This window comes from Xiphias gladius, chromosome 21 (assembly GCF_016859285.1).
Source record: "Xiphias gladius isolate SHS-SW01 ecotype Sanya breed wild chromosome 21, ASM1685928v1, whole genome shotgun sequence".
Lineage (NCBI taxonomy): Eukaryota > Metazoa > Chordata > Actinopteri > Istiophoriformes > Xiphiidae > Xiphias > Xiphias gladius.
In genome coordinates this window covers 18,283,463-18,301,129 of record NC_053420.1, presented here as the reverse complement: position 1 = coordinate 18,301,129, position 17,667 = coordinate 18,283,463, and the positions used below count along the sequence as shown (strand labels likewise).

Here is a 17,667-nt window from a genome sequence, read left to right as displayed (position 1 = left end):
CGCTTCAATTTCCCTGTTAGTGCTGAGAAATATCACTGTTACTGAAGCTGTTAATAGTACAGAACATACTCTAAACACTGACCTTAAAAGATAACTGTTGTATTCTCATAAAACCGTAATCCCAGGTCTTAATACACCTATTAAAAGCATATTATTAATACTAAATAAACACAAAGAAGAAAAAGTACAATTAAAATTTTTTTATTTAAATAGTTCTGTGCCTTGTCCTTATTTCTTCTTGATCTTCTTATCCTTTGCCTTCTTTTTGCTAGGCTTCTGGGCGCTGGCCTTTTTGTAGAGGTAGAGTCCCACCAAGCTGAGCAGAGTGGGCACCAGGGCCAAACACACGAGCGGTAACACATCATTGACCATTTTCTGCCACGGCGTCTGCTGTGTTAGCGAGATCACCTCCACCTCGAACTCAAGAGCTGCATCACCTAGGACAGATCATAGCTAAGTTCATAATAATTCTGTGTAAAAATACACAGTTATACATGTACAACATGAAGTGTAATGCTTGGTAGCATTTTTTGGAACAGAAAAATATCATATACATAATGTCTTAGATCCTTATGGGGGTTCAGGATCTAAGATGTGATGTTTTGATGATGGTGGTCAAGAGTGCTGTTTAAAATTTAATTCCTAAATCTGACATAGGTGTTCAGTTGAGTTGATATGTGGTGACTGTGAAGGCCATAACATGTGATTCACACCATTTTAATACTCACGAAACCATTCAGTGACCCCTCGGGCCTGTATGAAAGCGACTGTAGTTGTTGTTTCACCGCTCATTTATCCAGGTTTTTCGTTTAACTTGTCGCCTATCTATATTGTTTGCATATGTTAATAAATGAGGATATGAAATATAAAATAAAATATATAATATTACATCTAAAAAAGAAAAAAAGCCTCACCAACATATTTACAGGATGACTCTAGTCATAGTTTATATTTTTCTTGTAAATGAATCCTATTTACAAAAAAATCCTAGGGAAGATTTAAAAAAAAATTAAAAACACTTTACTGAGCCACATTTATTTTTTCAATATTTTTGAGTCATCCCCACATACAGTACACCATCCAGCCGATGTAATTACTCACTAGTGCGTATTAATCCGCAGCTGAAAGTAGTCCCCAATGAAATACACGCCTTACTCCCATTTAAGTAGAATTTGCTCAAAGCTACACTGCCCAGCTGTTTTAGGAAACCATTTGAAAATGAAACTTGATATTTGTGGCCACATTTAAACATTTACATCCTCAGTAGGAACAACTGGTCTCGGGGCTGAGAGTCTGGGAAGTTTTGGTCTTGTCATGGAAGTTGTTGAAAATGAGAAAATAAAAAATAACAGCAGCCTTATTCTTAAAAAAATGTTCCAAGTGCTTGTGCTAAAGTTAAATTATCATAGCTGTGTCACAATGAAGTGCAAACATTGGTCTTCAGTATTTACAGAATGGGGACTTTCTGCAAATATATACCTCATTATTGGAACATTCAACTCCAAATTGTTTATTGTATAAGAGTTTGCATACATGTGCCATAACATTACATATATATAAATGAAAATATTCTCATTAACATTGTGATGTTGACTTTAACATCATTAGCCATTCCTGTGCTGTAGTATATGTGTAGTGGTGCAGTTTCTCAAATTCTTAATCAAGCTCTTGTGCCTTTTCAGCGTGCGCTGACTTGTGCGCGCGTGTATTCAGTACCTGGAATCGTAGGAGCATAACCTTTCTTTCCATATGCAAGGTGAGAGGGAATAGTGGCTTTGATTTTTTGCCTGAATGAGAGAATGAGAAATATACAACACAGTTACTGATAAAGCCTTTCTCAGATTCTATCACAAAGCCATTAACTTTGGCCTTTTTTTGAACTGACTGTGTTGCTAAGCTTTTTCTTCCCAATGGACCTTTACTTTTTTCACTTACCCTTCACACACGCCAAGCAAGCTTTGTTCCAGACCTGATGAGAAAATCCCAGAGAGAAATTCAATCAGCACAACAAAGACATTCCAGGCTGTAGTTATCTCTCCGATGTAACCAAATCGGTCACTGAAAGCATTATCATTTGTTAATTTACCGGCAATAACTGTCTTCTTCCCCAGCTCGACAACAAGAGGGTCCCGGGACAGTGATGAGTCGATCACCTTTCCATCCATCAGTTTACCCTGGACAGTGAAAGTTATTTAAATTTTCATGTATTTGGTGCAAACTTTTGAGAAGGGGATTGGATTTGATTTGATTTTTTCTTGCTTTTTTAGGAAAGCAAAAAAATAATTGTGGTTTTGACATGTTTTGCTTCAGTCAAGGACCTATAGCCACGGGGATACATCATGCAAAACATTTTTAAAAAATGCTGTTCCAAAAAGTTTGAACACCTTATATTTTTGCACTTTTTATAAAATAATTTTAAAAACACACATTTGGGTGTATAAACTTTGATATATTGAAATTAGGAACTAAAATTACAGGGAAATGTTCATCTTTCATCTGTTTCATCTTAGAAACTATATTCGTAGATGCACTACTGGCCTACAACAGACCTTGATGAAGCTTTTGATAATATAAGCCACAGCGCTCAAAGATGGGCAGTTTCTACACAAATGTTCAATGGGCAAATCAAGGTTTGTCTTATCTGTGTCATTATTTCCACCAAAGACCCAAGCTGTTCCTAAATTGTTAATTGTTAATTTTCAATTACAAACCCGCCTAGGCTTATTCGGTAGGTTTTATGTTTTTAGTTCCAGGTGCTGAATTGAAGTGATGGAGACGATCAAGTCCATTTACATTGAGATCTATTGTAATAAAATAATTACCCTTCTCACATTGCCTAACTCCATGTTATATTCAGTTGGAGATTGAATTGGTTTTGTAATCTTTTATTGTGTTGGTATAATAGTGCTATTGCAGCTGTATTATGTACTGTATGTAGTATATGTGTGAGCATTTGTTAATTATATTGTATATTTTTAATATGGACCCCAGGAGGAGTAGTTGTTGCAGTGGTAAAAAAGATTCTCAAGGTGGGACTGTATTTCCTCTCCAGGTATCAGGATAGGAAATGTCCTATCCCTTTGTCCTTGGTCTTTTTGTAAAACACAAGCAAAATATGAACACATTATTTTGTATGAATGATAAAGTGGTGCGTTGGATGGTAAAAAACCTTATTTTTGATCGTGCAGTCGACAGAGTATTCGGAAGAGTCTTTAAGGATTCGGGAAATACTTTCAGTGCAGAAGTTTTAAACAAGTTAACGGACCTTCTGTAGTTTTTCGTGTTGGGACTAAGTGTGTACTTTAAGCACAGCTGAAACTCTGGGTAGGACTGTGAGTTTTCGGAGGACTGGGGACCGACGACCACCAGCCTCCGGCGCAAGGCGTGGGAGAACTGGCCGTGGCGTAGCCCACCGACACACAGAGCCGTTACTGCTGACGTGTTGCACCGCCCCATCGCTCCACAGCGGGGGCACGGGCGATCTGCTCAACACACTGAAACCATCTGTCCCATCTTCAGTCCCAGGGACACCAGATCTGTTCACCATTCATACGCGGTCTCCGCGCAAGAGCGCGGCGGTGTCCGCGTGGTGCATGCAGAAGGTGCCACATTGACAACCGCTGCGCTCGCCGTCAGCCGGGCCCTTCAAATCTACAAATCTTTGTCAAATGCACACATAGCGGACTGGGTCGTTAGACCAGTTACTCGTGTGGTCGGCACTGAATAGGTTCCTGTTTATTTGTCTTACCGTGTAGTGGATTTGCAGCGTGTCTCCCACCCTGGAAAGTACGGAGCAAGTCTCGGGCTTCACCTTGGGACAGCAGAGTTGACTGTTAACACAGTTGCATTTATTTGGCAGCGGGTGTTATTGTGCTGGGGCTGCTGTTCTTACTGCAGTGTGACTGTGTTACACTGTAATACACGTGTCGTACTCACCAAGGTCTCCACCTGCAGCTCCTCGGCTGCATCCGCTTCTCCCTGTGCGAGTCCACGGGTGAGAGCTGCGAGCAGGAGCAGCAAAACGCTGGTGTTCATTGTGAACTTCTGGAAAAGAGCTGCCATCCTACAACTTCCGTGTGGGCTCCTTGCACGCACAGCAGCGGGGACCGGGGGGAGAGAAGCCGAGCTGCACGGTCCGCCTGTTGCCTCCTCTGTCCAAAATGGCTCAGCGGGGCTTATGCTGATGTGTTATAATGCTGTGGCGATAAGGACCCGCAGTCCGTGGACGTTGTCCCAACACCTGGGTCTCCCTGAAGAGCCCGCCTCATACATTCCGCCAGCGTCCCACCAGGCGGCCGTGGGTGGGAAGCGGAAGCGGCGCGCCGCGGAGGCGCTGGGGGGCGGTGGTGTGCAGCCTCTGCCCGGCTCCGCTGCTCCACGCTGGAGGTGTTCAGGAGCAGGCATGCCCCGTCGCAGCCGAGACGCCACGTCGCTGCCAGTCCCCCTCGCTGGCCCACCGGCACCGACTCTGGCGATGTGAAGATGACGAGAAAGGCGGATTCAACGCGGAAATGATGTCAGAGTCCATGAAGGCTTGTTCCCAAAGGAAAGGTTTCTCCACGCGGCTAAGTGGGCAACAGTCACAACAATAAGATCAAGTTTGGATTTTTTGGGGGTTTTTTTTAGTTATTGTTTAACACTCAGCTGATCTGCTTCATCGGGACTGTGAGGGAGTGGAAGCAAGCAACCCACCGGCGTCAGATTTGGATTCAATAGTGAAAACAACACCAGTAAAGCACGAAGAAAAGTGTAAATATAATACACATGAACAAGACGGGCACTCCGTCAGTGCCCGTGTCAAACGACATACACCGGACTTTCCAAGACAAAAATTCAAGTCCGTAGTAAATGATCTGGAATTGCCCCTGGCCCATGCCCAGTCCCTCCACCAAGTTCAGTAGTTTCAGCCTAATCCTGCCGTAAGACAAACAAACCAGACCCGGGTGAAAACATAACCTTCTCGGGCTGACTTTATGTTGTTTTCCTGTCGGGCAATCTCATTAACAAAACATGTTCACGGGGCCTTTGAAATCATATAACTACATTTTGAACGTCATCCCACTCTTTGCAAACATAGTTAGTTAATATGCAGTTATCTCACATGATTATGTCCAGTTGCATACGTTTTACAGATGACACATGTCACATACAGAGCAGGTAGACTGGATGTGTGCAAGACTGCATTAACAACCAGGTAAAAGAAAAAACAACTGCTCTGGGGCACCAGACCTTCAGGGAGGCCTCAGGTTTACCAGTTCAATTATTTATTCATGACCTCATTATAAAAGGTATATACAAATAAGCGCTTACTTTATTAAAGTACCACAAAGTAATTCTTAATCAATAACTAGTACATATATGATGCAAGGAGAGTGGGAGAAATAGAGGGTCAATAGGGGCCCACATCCCATTTTTTGCTCCAGGGCCCCCTGGTCGTGTGGTATTAAACCACCAATAAAAGTCCAATCCAAAACTAAAATGAAAATCTATGTGCAAGCAGCCATAAATATGTAAAACACAATAAAAATCATGTAGTCACATTCAAAGTTGATTAACAGTATATTCAACAACATACTGTATGTAATTCTTCATTATTTCTTTTATTTAGAAAGAACAGGAGATGCATCACTGCTGGTGAAAACAAGACTAGTAGTCTTCACCCACGACTCACTTTCATCACTTATTTTTAGTTTCAGTTAAACGTAGGAGCTCTGTCCGACAGAAACCTTCTTACAGGGGCATGAAACGTCAGCAGGTCTGGTATTAGGTGCAGATGTGATGCTCAATTAGCACATGGGACGTTCAGCAAACCTACACCACACACGCACGACATTAAAACTACTTACTGGTTTAAATGTCGTGGCTGGTCGGTGTATGTCGGGGGAAGAGATAAAAATGGTTGCATTGGACTCTGTGAAAAGCTTATAGGGGAAAGGAACAAAATGTGAATTAGTAAGGATGCGAAGTCTTCTCTTCTCAGTAATATCCTTCTCCTCCAATCCTGTACGATATTGTCAGATACCCAACATTATAATTCCCTCACTTTCCCCTCTATCGCCACCTAAAATGTCAAGCTCAAAGTCATGCATGTCAAATAGATAGATTGATTTTTCCTGGTAGTCCTTAACCTGATGTGTTAAGGAAGGGATGACTCAGCTCCTTTCATCTTTCCACCTTTTTCGCAACAATGACTTGCAAAACTACAAGCATTTATATCACCAACAGTCTCAAACCCACAAGTCCTTTGTTTGCCAGCAGGATATGGTGGAGGTATGACTAGAACAGATTGCAGTATTTGTGCCACATGCTCATACATTGGACAAAGTATAGTTTTTCATGTAGAAAGGAGTAAGTTTAGTAAGAAGCTCTGGTGCTAACTAAAACAGAAATCAAATTATAAATGTACTGGGGTTTCATCCCACACTGCTCGCCAGGCTGAAGCACCATGTTGCTTATTCATGCCTAACTATGAAACCAAACATCCAAACTCATCGAAGCAAATGTGTGGGTCTAAAGGGCTGAATTTACAGAAAACTCCAACTCCCCTAATCTAAACAGGTGTATGATCAAGAACGGTACATTAAAACACTGTCTCAGTGCAGCACTGAAATAGGAATGAATGACTCATCCTTGTGTGTCAACTTAAGATAAGACCTACTTCCTCCCTCGGATCACAGAAGTAGCTAAGTGTATGCTGGTAAAACAACAGTTTTTTGTTTTTTTTTTCTTTTGGATCTATTGCCCCATCACCACATTCAACTACTGCATGACATAGCTCTTTGGTTTTAAACTTCACTATCCATGGGTAATAGGTTTTCTTTGGTAATAGCTGGTAAAAAAAAAAGTCATTATGATCTGAAAAGTCATTATAAGTCTTATTGTGTGGCAATTTCATAAATCAGGATTATGTCACACTGAATTGCTCTCTTTTATGCACTATTTTTAACTACTTTGAATACTTCAGTTTAGAAACTTTATTTTGATCCCCATCTGCTGATGAAAATATTGAATACCGAAGACCATTTCACCATTTCCTGGAAACCCAGTAACTTCACAACAGGATCTTTATATAGGCTCAGTAGTGTTTAGATTTATTACAACTTCCAAATTCTTCATCTCGTAATTTTAGTTTATTTCCACTTCAGACACCTTTGCTGAACTTGATGTTAATTGCACATACAACTCATTACAATGCGGTAAAGCAAGCGTGTAGCTTTTGCTCATCTCTTGGAAACCCATCTCAGATGGTCAGAAGTGGGAAGCTGGTGATGCCACTCAGCATTTTGCATTGTCACTGTGAGCCTGTCCTGGAAATGTTCTTATACAAATTACATTAGTCAAAAGACTGACTCCAGTTATACAATTTTATACATAGATAAAGCCATTGTTAATGTTATTAGCAAAACCAGTGCTTTTCTGACTGTGACAATTCAAAATGTGTGCTGTAAAAATGTCTGTAAGAATGATAAATGCATGGTCAGTCTCATTCTATGAGGTTTTTAGAGATTCACACACTCCTGAGACGAATTCTATTCAACCAGAAACATTTAAATCACCTGTGCTGGTGGACCCTAAGTGTACAGGGACTTTAAATAGGTTTTTTTTTAAAAAAGTTATTAGCTGTAAACACAATCAGTTCCCCAAACCTGTGATTTTTTGCTTAGATGTTTCCATTACTAATCGGTGAAAATGAATATCTGAGAGGCTGTATTTGAGTCTGGGATAGGTAGACACAGATATGAAATGAAACCATGGGCCAGTAGTAAAAACAAGGGAGACCAGTCACTGACCTGTGCAGAGCCATTTTACTGCGACAGCGTTTGTTATATATGAAAATATTCTTATGCATTTTCTCAAACAAGTCAGGACTGAGGGGACAGTGCTCCAGAAACTGACAGAAATATGTCCAGTCGTTAACAAAAGCTGGTTGTTCGAGCGTCCTTTCAAAAAGCAGGACTGTCAACAAAATTTCGGTTTGGTCTTGACAGCCACTCTCGCGAGATCTCCCTCACTGCTGAGTTGTCCCCCGGAAAATATCGTGAGACATTTAGTAGAGGACTGCTCAGCTAAGGTAAGCGAGGGCATTGGCACCACCATCAACCCGATAATATACGCGTAGGTCCCAGCAGGTGATAAAATAATAGTCGGTTTGATGTCCGTCCCGTGGCGGTTGTGTCGCCTCGGCGTTGTCCGGGCTGTAGCAGCGGCGGGTCGGCTCGCTGGCTGCAGGGTGCCCGCTGAGGATGGATGAATGGGGTGGATCACGGGGGGGACGGCAGATACTGGCTAGCCACCGTCATGTCTCGTCGATTACAGCGATTACAGCTGAAATAGACCGGCAAATGAGTTTAGAACGGATCCCCCGATAGGGGGAATCAAATCAAGCCTGTGTGCCGAAATGAGCCGCGAAGCCCTTTGCCGAAGCGGAGGGATGCGCGGGGCCGACGTCGACGGCTGATCGCGGCAGGTTAGCGGTAACGTTACCTACCGTAGCAGCCCCGGCTAACGTAACCGGAGTCACCGGGGGGCTGGGTGAACACGATCAGAGCGGCATGTCGCAGCCCTGCCGCTGCTCCCATTTGGTTAAACACCGTGTGTTCGCGGAGCCGGTGCCAGGCAGTGACAGTCTGTCGATCCTCTTCAGCACCATGGACAGGGCTGCAGCTCATATCTGCTCAGGTCGCTATTTTTTATTTTTAGCGTCTATTTCTCGCGTTGCCGAGTCCCCTAGGATGATCATTAAACTCTAGGGACTTTCACGACTTGTAGATGCATCAAACGTGTCAACGGAGCCACGGTATCCTCACACTCGAGAATGAAGGAAGACACGGTGTATTATTGTGAATAGGAGCGGGCGCCGTGGTTCCTCGCATAGCACATTTTTCAGCACATAAACCACCGTCCGAGGATGTATTTGTGCACGTAGAAGACATTCGTCTTGGGGCAACGCATCTCACTTTTATTTCACCAGACTGTGCTGAAAAAGTAGGAAAAATGGGGCAGTGTGTACTTTGGACACTCAGAATAAATATTACTCATATCCTGTCTTGAAAATTGTGTATTCAAAACTTTTTGGCCACTCCCTGGTCCTACCAGTACTACGTGGCACCTGAAAGTTGCTAGATAGCTTCTCTGATCCATATCTTTATCTATATGTTTGAACTTTATTCACCTTGTCATTCTCTCTCCCAGTAATGCATTTTTACTATTGCTTTCTCTGCTTACTCTTTATATTTGACACCTATTGCACGTCTGTCCATCCTGACCGAGGGATCCCTACTCTGTTGCTCTTCCTAAGGTTTCTTCTTCACTGTTGAACTCTGTTTCCTAATGCGAATCGAGGTTGGTAAAGATGGAGGATGCTGCACGTTGTGCAGATTGTAAAGCCCACTGAGGCCAGTGATTTGCAATCACGGGCTATACAAATAACATGGACTTGACGTACAATATTTATACACTAGGAGGCATTTTAACATGTTCAGATGTACTGCTGAGCGTTATCTGGACTCCAGGGGAAATGTAGTCTACCATCTTCTCCGTCTCTGTTTTAGACCAGGTGGCTTGGTGCTAGACTTCTACTGAATGCGTTCAAGCCAGGCCTGGTAATGTAGGACATTTTGCATGTGCTCCGAGGGCTTGGCAATGTTGCAGGCTAACATTTGAAGGAGAAAAAAAAAAAAAAAAAAAAAACAGCAAGAGGGGTCTGAGCAGACTGTGCTGTGGCCTGGAGTCATGGCACTGACATGCATCTCCTTCACCCTCTCTGTGATAATGACTGTGGGCGATTAGCATAGCTATGCACCTGTCTTGGGGACTGCATGTGGAGGTGAGATTTTCTTGTGGTTTACTGTTTTTTTAGAAATGTGAGAGGGGGTTGGCTGGAGCATTTCTTCCGCTTTAACTTTACAAAGGCTTTGCAGACTGTTTGGCTTATCAATAATTCTGTCTTTATTCCAACATGTTAATAATTTAGACCAGCATCATTCATATGATGTTTTCCTTGCAATATAGCAACACACTTACAAGTATTACTAAATGGTTATTTGCTCTGTTTCCTTTCAGCCCTCCTTTGTAATTTATCCCTGCTCGACAACTGAGACTGGCATCTGGCATCACGATTGTAGCCGCACACTGAAGTTTAAAAACCTCAATCATGGGGAACATTTTTGGGAATTTGCTGAAGAGCCTCATCGGAAAGAAGGAGATGAGGATCTTGATGGTGGGGCTCGATGCTGCAGGAAAAACAACAATCCTCTACAAGCTCAAGCTGGGGGAAATAGTCACCACAATCCCAACCATTGGTAGGTGCACAGAGTAGTAACGTATCTTCATGCACACTATTAGATAGGCCACTGCTTGTTGCATGACCTTGCTCCTGTCTCCAGGGTTTAACGTGGAGACGGTGGAGTACAAGAACATCAGCTTCACCGTGTGGGACGTGGGTGGGCAGGACAAGATCCGCCCCCTCTGGAGACACTACTTTCAAAACACACAGGGTGAGCAGAGCTAATCACAGGGTAGCGCCAGACCCAACCGGAGGAACACTTCTCTTCTTCTTCAGGAAATATTTGATTTAGCGTGTTCTCCTCACTGTTTCAGGTCTAATCTTTGTGGTGGACAGTAATGACAGAGAGCGTGTGAACGAAGCGCGAGAGGAGCTGATGAGGATGCTTGCCGAGGATGAGCTGAGGGATGCAGTCCTCCTTGTGTTTGCCAATAAACAGGCAAGAAAACCATTACTGTTTTGGATGTATATACCGTGCAAGCATACACAGTACATATGCATATAAAACGGGCTTGTAGTGGAGGATCAACCCCCATAAACCTATTTTCCAGTCTATCTTTGAGATAAAATTCAACTTCTGCTTTAAGCTGATATAATTATTTAATTATTTATGATCTAAATTCAAAGACAGTTTGAAATACTGTATGCGAATGATGAAAAGAAACTGAATGGGTGAATCAAAAAATGTGTCCTTCAGAATTCATGACTTTCAGGTCAATGAAAAGAGGGGGGGGGGGCATAACGTAAAGGTAACATCGAAAAGATAAACACATAGAATAATCTGGGTCAAACCACACTGAATGCCCCACATGAATATTACCGTTTCCACTATATTAAAATGATTTTCCAGTTCCATAGAGTAGTTTGAGCAGCTGCTGCTGTGAAAGACAGTTGATAATTGATAAATAGTAATAGTAATTAATTGGTCTAGGGCTTTATTACTGATTAACCTGCCTCTTATTTTTTAGCACAATCAATTAATTTTTCAATGCAACATTTCTAGAAAATGTCAGAAAACAGTTAAAGTCAAAGTGTCCTGTAGTTGGAAACTATGACACCTTTCAAGTGTCTTGTTTTGTCCAACCTGTAGTCCAAAACCCCAAAATACTCGGTTTAAAATAATAAACAAAAAAATATAATAATAATAATAATAATAATAATAATAATAATAATAATAATAATAATAATAAAACACAAAAAGGCAGCAAATCCTTACATTGTAAGATACGACAACCAGAGAATTTTTGACATTTTTGCTTCAAAAATGATCAAAACTGATTATCAAAATAGTCACCAATGAATTTTCTGTCAGACGACTTATGGATTTATTGACCAATCTTTTCAGCTCTATTTCTGTCCTGCTGCAGAGCTGACTTAGTTTAGGTGATTAAAAAAATGGGGAAACCCAAATGTAAAATATTTCGACTACACTGTATTAAAAAGCTTTCTGCTTACAACCTTTCCAACGTAATTCATTTTTAACCAAACCTATACTCTGCAGTTTCACTGGGGAGAGATAATACCTTAAAATCTTAGGCTTTGAATTTATATTATCCCGCCATACGGTTTCTCTCCGTCGCTAATGGTGGTTGTTTGCTTTGTGGTGTTCATTAACTAAAGCTTAAAGGAAAAGTTTGACATCTATTGAAATGTGTTTACGTTATCGCTAAACAAACTAATGGACAGGTGTTTCTATTGTTTCTCTTATTTTGTCAACCCCATTTATATTAATGAAGGTAGGTTAAATACCAGAAACTCCTCTCTGTACAATGCAATACAGTTCACCGCACCTCACATCCTCTAAAATGATCACGCTGTTGTATCACCAACTCTTTAAAACAGCTTCACTAAAAACTGAACATTATAACCTCCATGAAGGCAAGATTTATTGCAGGACTGTTGTATTAGACTGCATTAGTTTTAACTGGGTGTGCCTAATAAACTGCAACTGAGTGTATATGAGAGTGGTATCCTCTCATCTAACTCTCTGCAAGAAAGCGCATTAGTGAATGACACAAAACATTGAACAATTCCCTTAAGGTTTACCATGTAATTGTACACCATATAACTGCAAACACATCACTAGGGCTGCAAGTAACATATATTATCATTATTATTTTATCTGCTGATTATTTTCTGGATTAATTGATTAATTGTTGGTCTATAAAATGTGAAAAATGCCATCTACAATTTCACAGAGCCCAAGGTGAATACTTCAGAGTTCCTGTTGTGTCCGACCAAAAAAATAAAATTCAAAAAACAAAACCAAAGATATTTAATTTACTATCATATAGGACAAAAAGAAGCAGCAAATCTTCACAATGAAAATGTTGGAACCCGAGAGTTTTTAATGTATTTCCTGGAAAAATGATTTAAACGATTGTTTTTGTCAAATGCATAATCGAATAATTGACTTAACATATACATACATGTACACACACATATCCACAGTAAATGCATACATGCATACTTCAACCCAAACATTATATCAAGTCACCAGCTGTCCTGTGTTTAGCGTCACACACACAAGGCTTATCGCTAATCCTTGACTTTCCTAGACTAAGGGGCAGCGCCTTCTCCTCACTGACCTCCTGCCTCTTTTGACAGGACTTACCGAACGCCATGAACGCTGCCGAGATCACAGACAAGTTGGGCCTACACTCCCTGCGTCACCGTAACTGGTACATCCAGGCCACGTGCGCCACCAGCGGCGACGGCCTCTATGAGGGTCTTGATTGGCTGGCCAATCAACTCAAGAACAAGAAATAAGAAGAAAACTGGAAACAGCAGCCGACAGCCACACCCGTCCACCTTTTTATTCGTTTTGGGAATGGGGGTACGGGTTAGGCAGAAGGGTTTTGGTTGATAGGTGCAAAGCAAGATTCGGGGTCTGGGGGAGATTCTAGGCTTTCATTTTCAGTCTGTTGAGGTTTCTAATTGTTTTCGGTTCTCATTGCAAACAAATTCTCACGTACTCCCTATTTAACCACTCACACACGTACACACAAACGCACCACTAACCGTGAAGCAATCACATCAGACACTTGCTTTTCCTGTGTCCGCCTCTCGTCCTTACGTGCAGTGTACTGTATGTTGGTCTCCAGGTGCTGTACCAAGTCATGTGTGACTCCACTGAGTCGGCCGTGAGTCAGATGTGACTTTTTGTGGATGTATGTTTTTCAGCTGTCAGTCTTCCATGCAAAGAACTCGTCTGTTTTTTTTTTCCTCTCCAGAGCCATGTTTGAAAACAATCACAGCTGGCAGATTCATGTCACCATAACTCACTTTGCTCTTCCTCTTAATTTGTGAGCAATGCTGAGGCACTTTGATACTCAGATAAAGTGTGTACATGTGTACTGTGTGTGATTGTGGAAGCGGCCCAGTTAGACTTAATCGTGAACAACACATCCTCTTACTGCCTCATTTCAGAATTCTTTTGATATCCGTGACGTCTTTCTACTCCCTGTGAGGCAACCCGAAGCGTGGAAGCCACCCTTTATAAATATTTTAAAACGCACAACACCTTCTCGACTGCCTGACCTGCATGCATCCTGGTAGAGCTCGCTGACAGTGTTGCATACTCTTCCATCCCGTGAACTGCATGGATGTTGACGTTGTTTGTAGATTTCCTCTAACTGCCCTGATCGTATTCGGGTGCTATTCGCAGTGGGATGCGGAAACAAACGCGGTCACCACTTTCTGCTTGTTGTCAACGTGCGCTTAAAACAGTATGGTCAGCTTTACGGTCTTTTAATACGAAAGCAGTATATACTGTAGGTTAACCTGCACATAAACACAACACACATGACCTGCACAGATGCTGCTTGTCTGCCTTCTTGTGTGTCCATATGAGTACTCAAACTGCATCAGGTTGCTCCCATTTTGTGTGTTTTTGTCTCTGACGTGCATATTGGGGGGGTGTCTTGCTGATAACTGTGTTACTGAATGTGAATATTGTTGATGAATCTATAAACGGCTGTAATGATATTTATTTGACATGCATTTTCCTTTACCTCTGCGATGTGTCTGCATAATCATGTGAAAGAAAGCAGGGTAAGCAGGTCAATATGTGGGTGTCTTAGTGTGCAGAGATTCATCAGCACGTCCACGACTCGCCTCTGAACAACAGAGGAGTCACTGCATCACCTCTGATACCAGCAGAATCCATAGATTTCTGTCAGTAAAACTATTTCTGTGTGCCATACATGGGTACCGCTACTCATACACCTGTGACAGTACAACATACTATATATCCACTCCACCAACCTATCAGTGCATTGTTCCTATACAGCGTCTACTGTATGTTAAATCATGAGTTTGATCATTTGGGTTTTGTGGCCTTAAGTTTAGTGATGACTTCAAATTGATTTCCTCTCAGCTCGTTTGTTTCTGATTTTGAGTCACATATATTTATCTACGGTATAAAGAATGATTTACAGATTTATTTCTCTATGGCCTGAAAAGGCAGGTTTTGCACCACAGTTCGAGATGATTAGGCAAAGGTTTTGTCCTATAGTATCTTTTGTTTTGCCAGTATACTTGATTCATATTTGTCGGTAGATTTCTTTGATTTGTTTTCGGGGTGTAAAGAAACTTTGATGTAGACTGTGTCTGTGAAACAATGATAATCAGTGCTGAAAAAAAAAAAAGAACCTCTGATGATTCATTCTGTACCGTTATAGTTACACAAGTAGATATAAAAACGGTGAAGACTAAATGACTCAGTGCTGAATGCATGGAGACATCTGTATGTGATGTAAGACAACAAACAAAATCCTGCTGTATTACAAATAAACCCATTTTCTGTATGACCTGTCTCATCAGCTCTGAGTGAGTGTTACTGATGGACCTCATGCTGACATATTTACACTTTATATTCATGTTCATAAGTGATGGACGACTGACACCAACACTGGTTTGCTGTAACAAGCTTTAACCAGAAGAGGACAGCATTTAGCAACAGACATCCGTCCCATCCGTGTAAACGTACTTCACATTGTTTTGTCTTCTGAATACTCATTCTTTTCCAAATATTAACCTGATTTTGAACTGATGACACTTTTTCGAAAAATCTGCCTCACAGTGCGGTGCGTCACATCTGTTTGGGGGGGTCTCAAGACAGCAGACAACATGTGCATACACCACATATTATTATATATATCTATATCTTATTGCTGTGCTAGTTAGTTTTTTACACACACAGAACCAGAGCCATATAGTATATAAGACTGTACATTACTTTTGTCTTTTTTTTTATATTTTTTTGTTCATGCTTAGCTCACATAACATATAGAACGTGAAATATTTCTGTACTCAGTGTGATAACAGTGCCGTGTGCTCATTTATGTATTTATGTAAGGCCAATATTTACAGGAAAAAAAGTTGTTGGTTTTTAATTCAATATTTTTACACAAGCAGAGGCAAGGTCTGAGGGGCCCAAAACAATGAGGAAGTAAAGCCAATGTCAACAAATCTCAAGCATTAAAGGGCAGATACCAATATTTTTTGGACTCAGTTACATTAATCTGGCAATGTGAAGTCTGAGAAAAATAATGAAAAACATAAAGCAAGTTGTCCCACTAGAATTTATTAACACTTTTCGAAAAGCTTGAGGGCGACATGTAGGGAAGCTGTGGGACAAAATGTTTTCAAATTAAACAGCTTTTCAAAATAAAATAAAAACTGCTTTGAATTAAACATGGGAAAATATCCATAGTAATAGAAATGTTTACAGAATTTTCAGGTCTCTCTGAAATTATGCGAGGGTGGAGGCTGTTTCGACTTATGACCCCTTCACTTTTTAGACACTTTGTTGTAGGTTTGATTTTCAATGGAAAAAATTGCCATTTTTGCCCATCAATCTACACTCAGTAACCCATAATGACAATGTGAAAACATGTTAATAGAAAGCTTTGCAAATTTATTAAAAATCAAAAACTGAAATCTCAGTAGTATTCAGACTGTTTACTGTAGCACTCCAAATTATGGTCATGTGCATCCTGTTTTCTTTAATTATCCGTGAGATGTTTCTACAACTTGACTGGAGTCCACCTGTGGCAAACTGAATTGATTTGACATTGTTTAAAAAGGCTCCCCTGTGTATATAAGGCCCCACAATTCACAGTGCATGTAAGTGTGGGGGGCTTCTCAGCGGCAGGGACAGGGAGACTGGTCAGAATTGAGAGAAGGACCTTGAAGAAAACCTGCTCCAGAGCGCACGAGACCTGAGACTAGGGACACAATTAAACTTTCAGAACAACAATGACTTGAAGCGTACAACCAATACAACGCTGGACTGGCTTCGGGACAAGTCTCTGTCTGTCCTTGAGTGGCCCGGAACATCTGCGGAGAGACCTGAAGATGGCAGTTCACAGACACTTCCCATCCAATCTGACAGAGCTTGACAGGATCTGCCAGGAAGAATGGGACAAATCCAGATGTGCAAAACGTGTAGCGACTCACCCAAGGAGACTCGTAGCTGTAATCGCTGCCCAATGGGCTTTTACAAAGTACGGAATTTAGGGTCTGAATACTTCTATGAATGACAGATTTCAGTTTTTGTTTTTTTTTTTAAATTTGAAAAACGTTTTAAAAACAATGTTTTCACTTTGTCATCGTGGGTTGATGAATGTAGACTGATGGGCAAAATGACAATTTTATACATTTAAAATGAAAACGCTGACACAATGTGGCAAAAAGTTAAGGGTTCTGAAAACTTTCTGAAGCCGCTGTATTGCGGGAAACACACGAGGAAACACGTTTAAAACAGTCTTTTTATGCCTCTGGGACATTGGTCTGTTATTCAACACGTTGTTTCTGTGAGGACAAAAAGAATAGAAATACTTTTGTGACTTCCTGGTCGTGGTGAAATATTAACCATTTGTTTTGAATGCCGCTTTTACATTTCAGTTGACTCTGTAGGGAAAAGAAGCTCACTCTTTGCGGCAGAATAGAGACATTTTTCTGTCAGATGTATAATTCTGTGTAATTAGACCTTTCCAGAGAGAGAACAGAGGACGTTTTCTTGTATGTGTTTGTGTGTGTTTGTGTATGAGACAGACAGACTGGAGCTGCAAGCAGAGCCAGTTTCTTCAGAGCAGTTCAGCTGGCTTGCCCACTCTTGCAGGCAGACGATGTTTGCATCAAGCCTAAGTTGCAAACTAGATGTGAAGATGGCAAGAGATAAGATTTTCTAACCAAACCAGATTTTAGTCTGGGTTCAAGGAGAACACTTCCAGCTGTGCAACTTGACTTGATTCAGTCAACACTGGAAGAAACATTTAACAACAATTAAGCGTCAACCATTCACCTGATGCTTTTACGCAGAACTCATAAAAGCACAGCAGTTAAGTCATGCAGCGATAAAATAATCTTACATTTCC

The 17,667-nt window shown here is 41.2% G+C and overlaps 2 protein-coding genes across 2 annotated transcripts; one reads left to right on the top strand and one right to left on the bottom strand.

Moving 5' to 3' along the window:
- Window positions 1–225: 225 nt before the first annotated feature.
- Window positions 226–4,287, bottom strand: fkbp11 (FKBP prolyl isomerase 11). The gene is made up of 6 exons (XM_040116283.1): window positions 3,937–4,287; window positions 3,749–3,811; window positions 2,087–2,174; window positions 1,936–1,969; window positions 1,717–1,787; window positions 226–437 (listed from the first exon to the last, which is right to left on the bottom strand). Exons 1-6 carry the CDS (start codon window positions 4,060–4,062, stop codon window positions 229–231), a joined length of 591 nt encoding a protein of 196 aa, XP_039972217.1. The 5' UTR covers window positions 4,063–4,287; the 3' UTR covers window positions 226–228.
- Window positions 4,288–10,068: 5,781 nt separating this feature from the next.
- LOC120783343 (ADP-ribosylation factor 3) lies at window positions 10,069–13,054 on the top strand. Its single transcript, XM_040116285.1, has 4 exons — window positions 10,069–10,301; window positions 10,386–10,496; window positions 10,600–10,724; window positions 12,893–13,054. Exons 1-4 carry the CDS (start codon window positions 10,154–10,156, stop codon window positions 13,052–13,054), a joined length of 546 nt encoding a protein of 181 aa, XP_039972219.1. The 5' UTR covers window positions 10,069–10,153.
- Window positions 13,055–17,667: the final 4,613 nt, after the last annotated feature.

What these genes read in the sequence shown, in the direction of transcription:
- fkbp11 (XM_040116283.1), bottom strand. Translation starts at nt 4,062, where the DNA reads ATGGCAGCTCTTTTCCAGAAGTTCACAATGAACACCAGCGTTTTGCTG. An exon ending in AGCTGCAGGTGGAGACCTTG is followed by an intron (nt 3,812 to 3,936) that starts GTGAGTACGACA and finishes TGCTGTCCCAAG; the next exon opens with GTGAAGCCCGAGACTTGCTC. An exon ending in GAAGAAGACAGTTATTGCCG is followed by an intron (nt 1,970 to 2,086) that starts GTAAATTAACAA and finishes TTTTCTCATCAG; the next exon opens with GTCTGGAACAAAGCTTGCTT.
- LOC120783343 (XM_040116285.1), top strand. Translation starts at nt 10,154, where the DNA reads ATGGGGAACATTTTTGGGAATTTGCTGAAGAGCCTCATCGGAAAGAAG. An exon ending in CACCACAATCCCAACCATTG is followed by an intron (nt 10,302 to 10,385) that starts GTAGGTGCACAG and finishes TCCTGTCTCCAG; the next exon opens with GGTTTAACGTGGAGACGGTG. An exon ending in CTACTTTCAAAACACACAGG is followed by an intron (nt 10,497 to 10,599) that starts GTGAGCAGAGCT and finishes TCACTGTTTCAG; the next exon opens with GTCTAATCTTTGTGGTGGAC.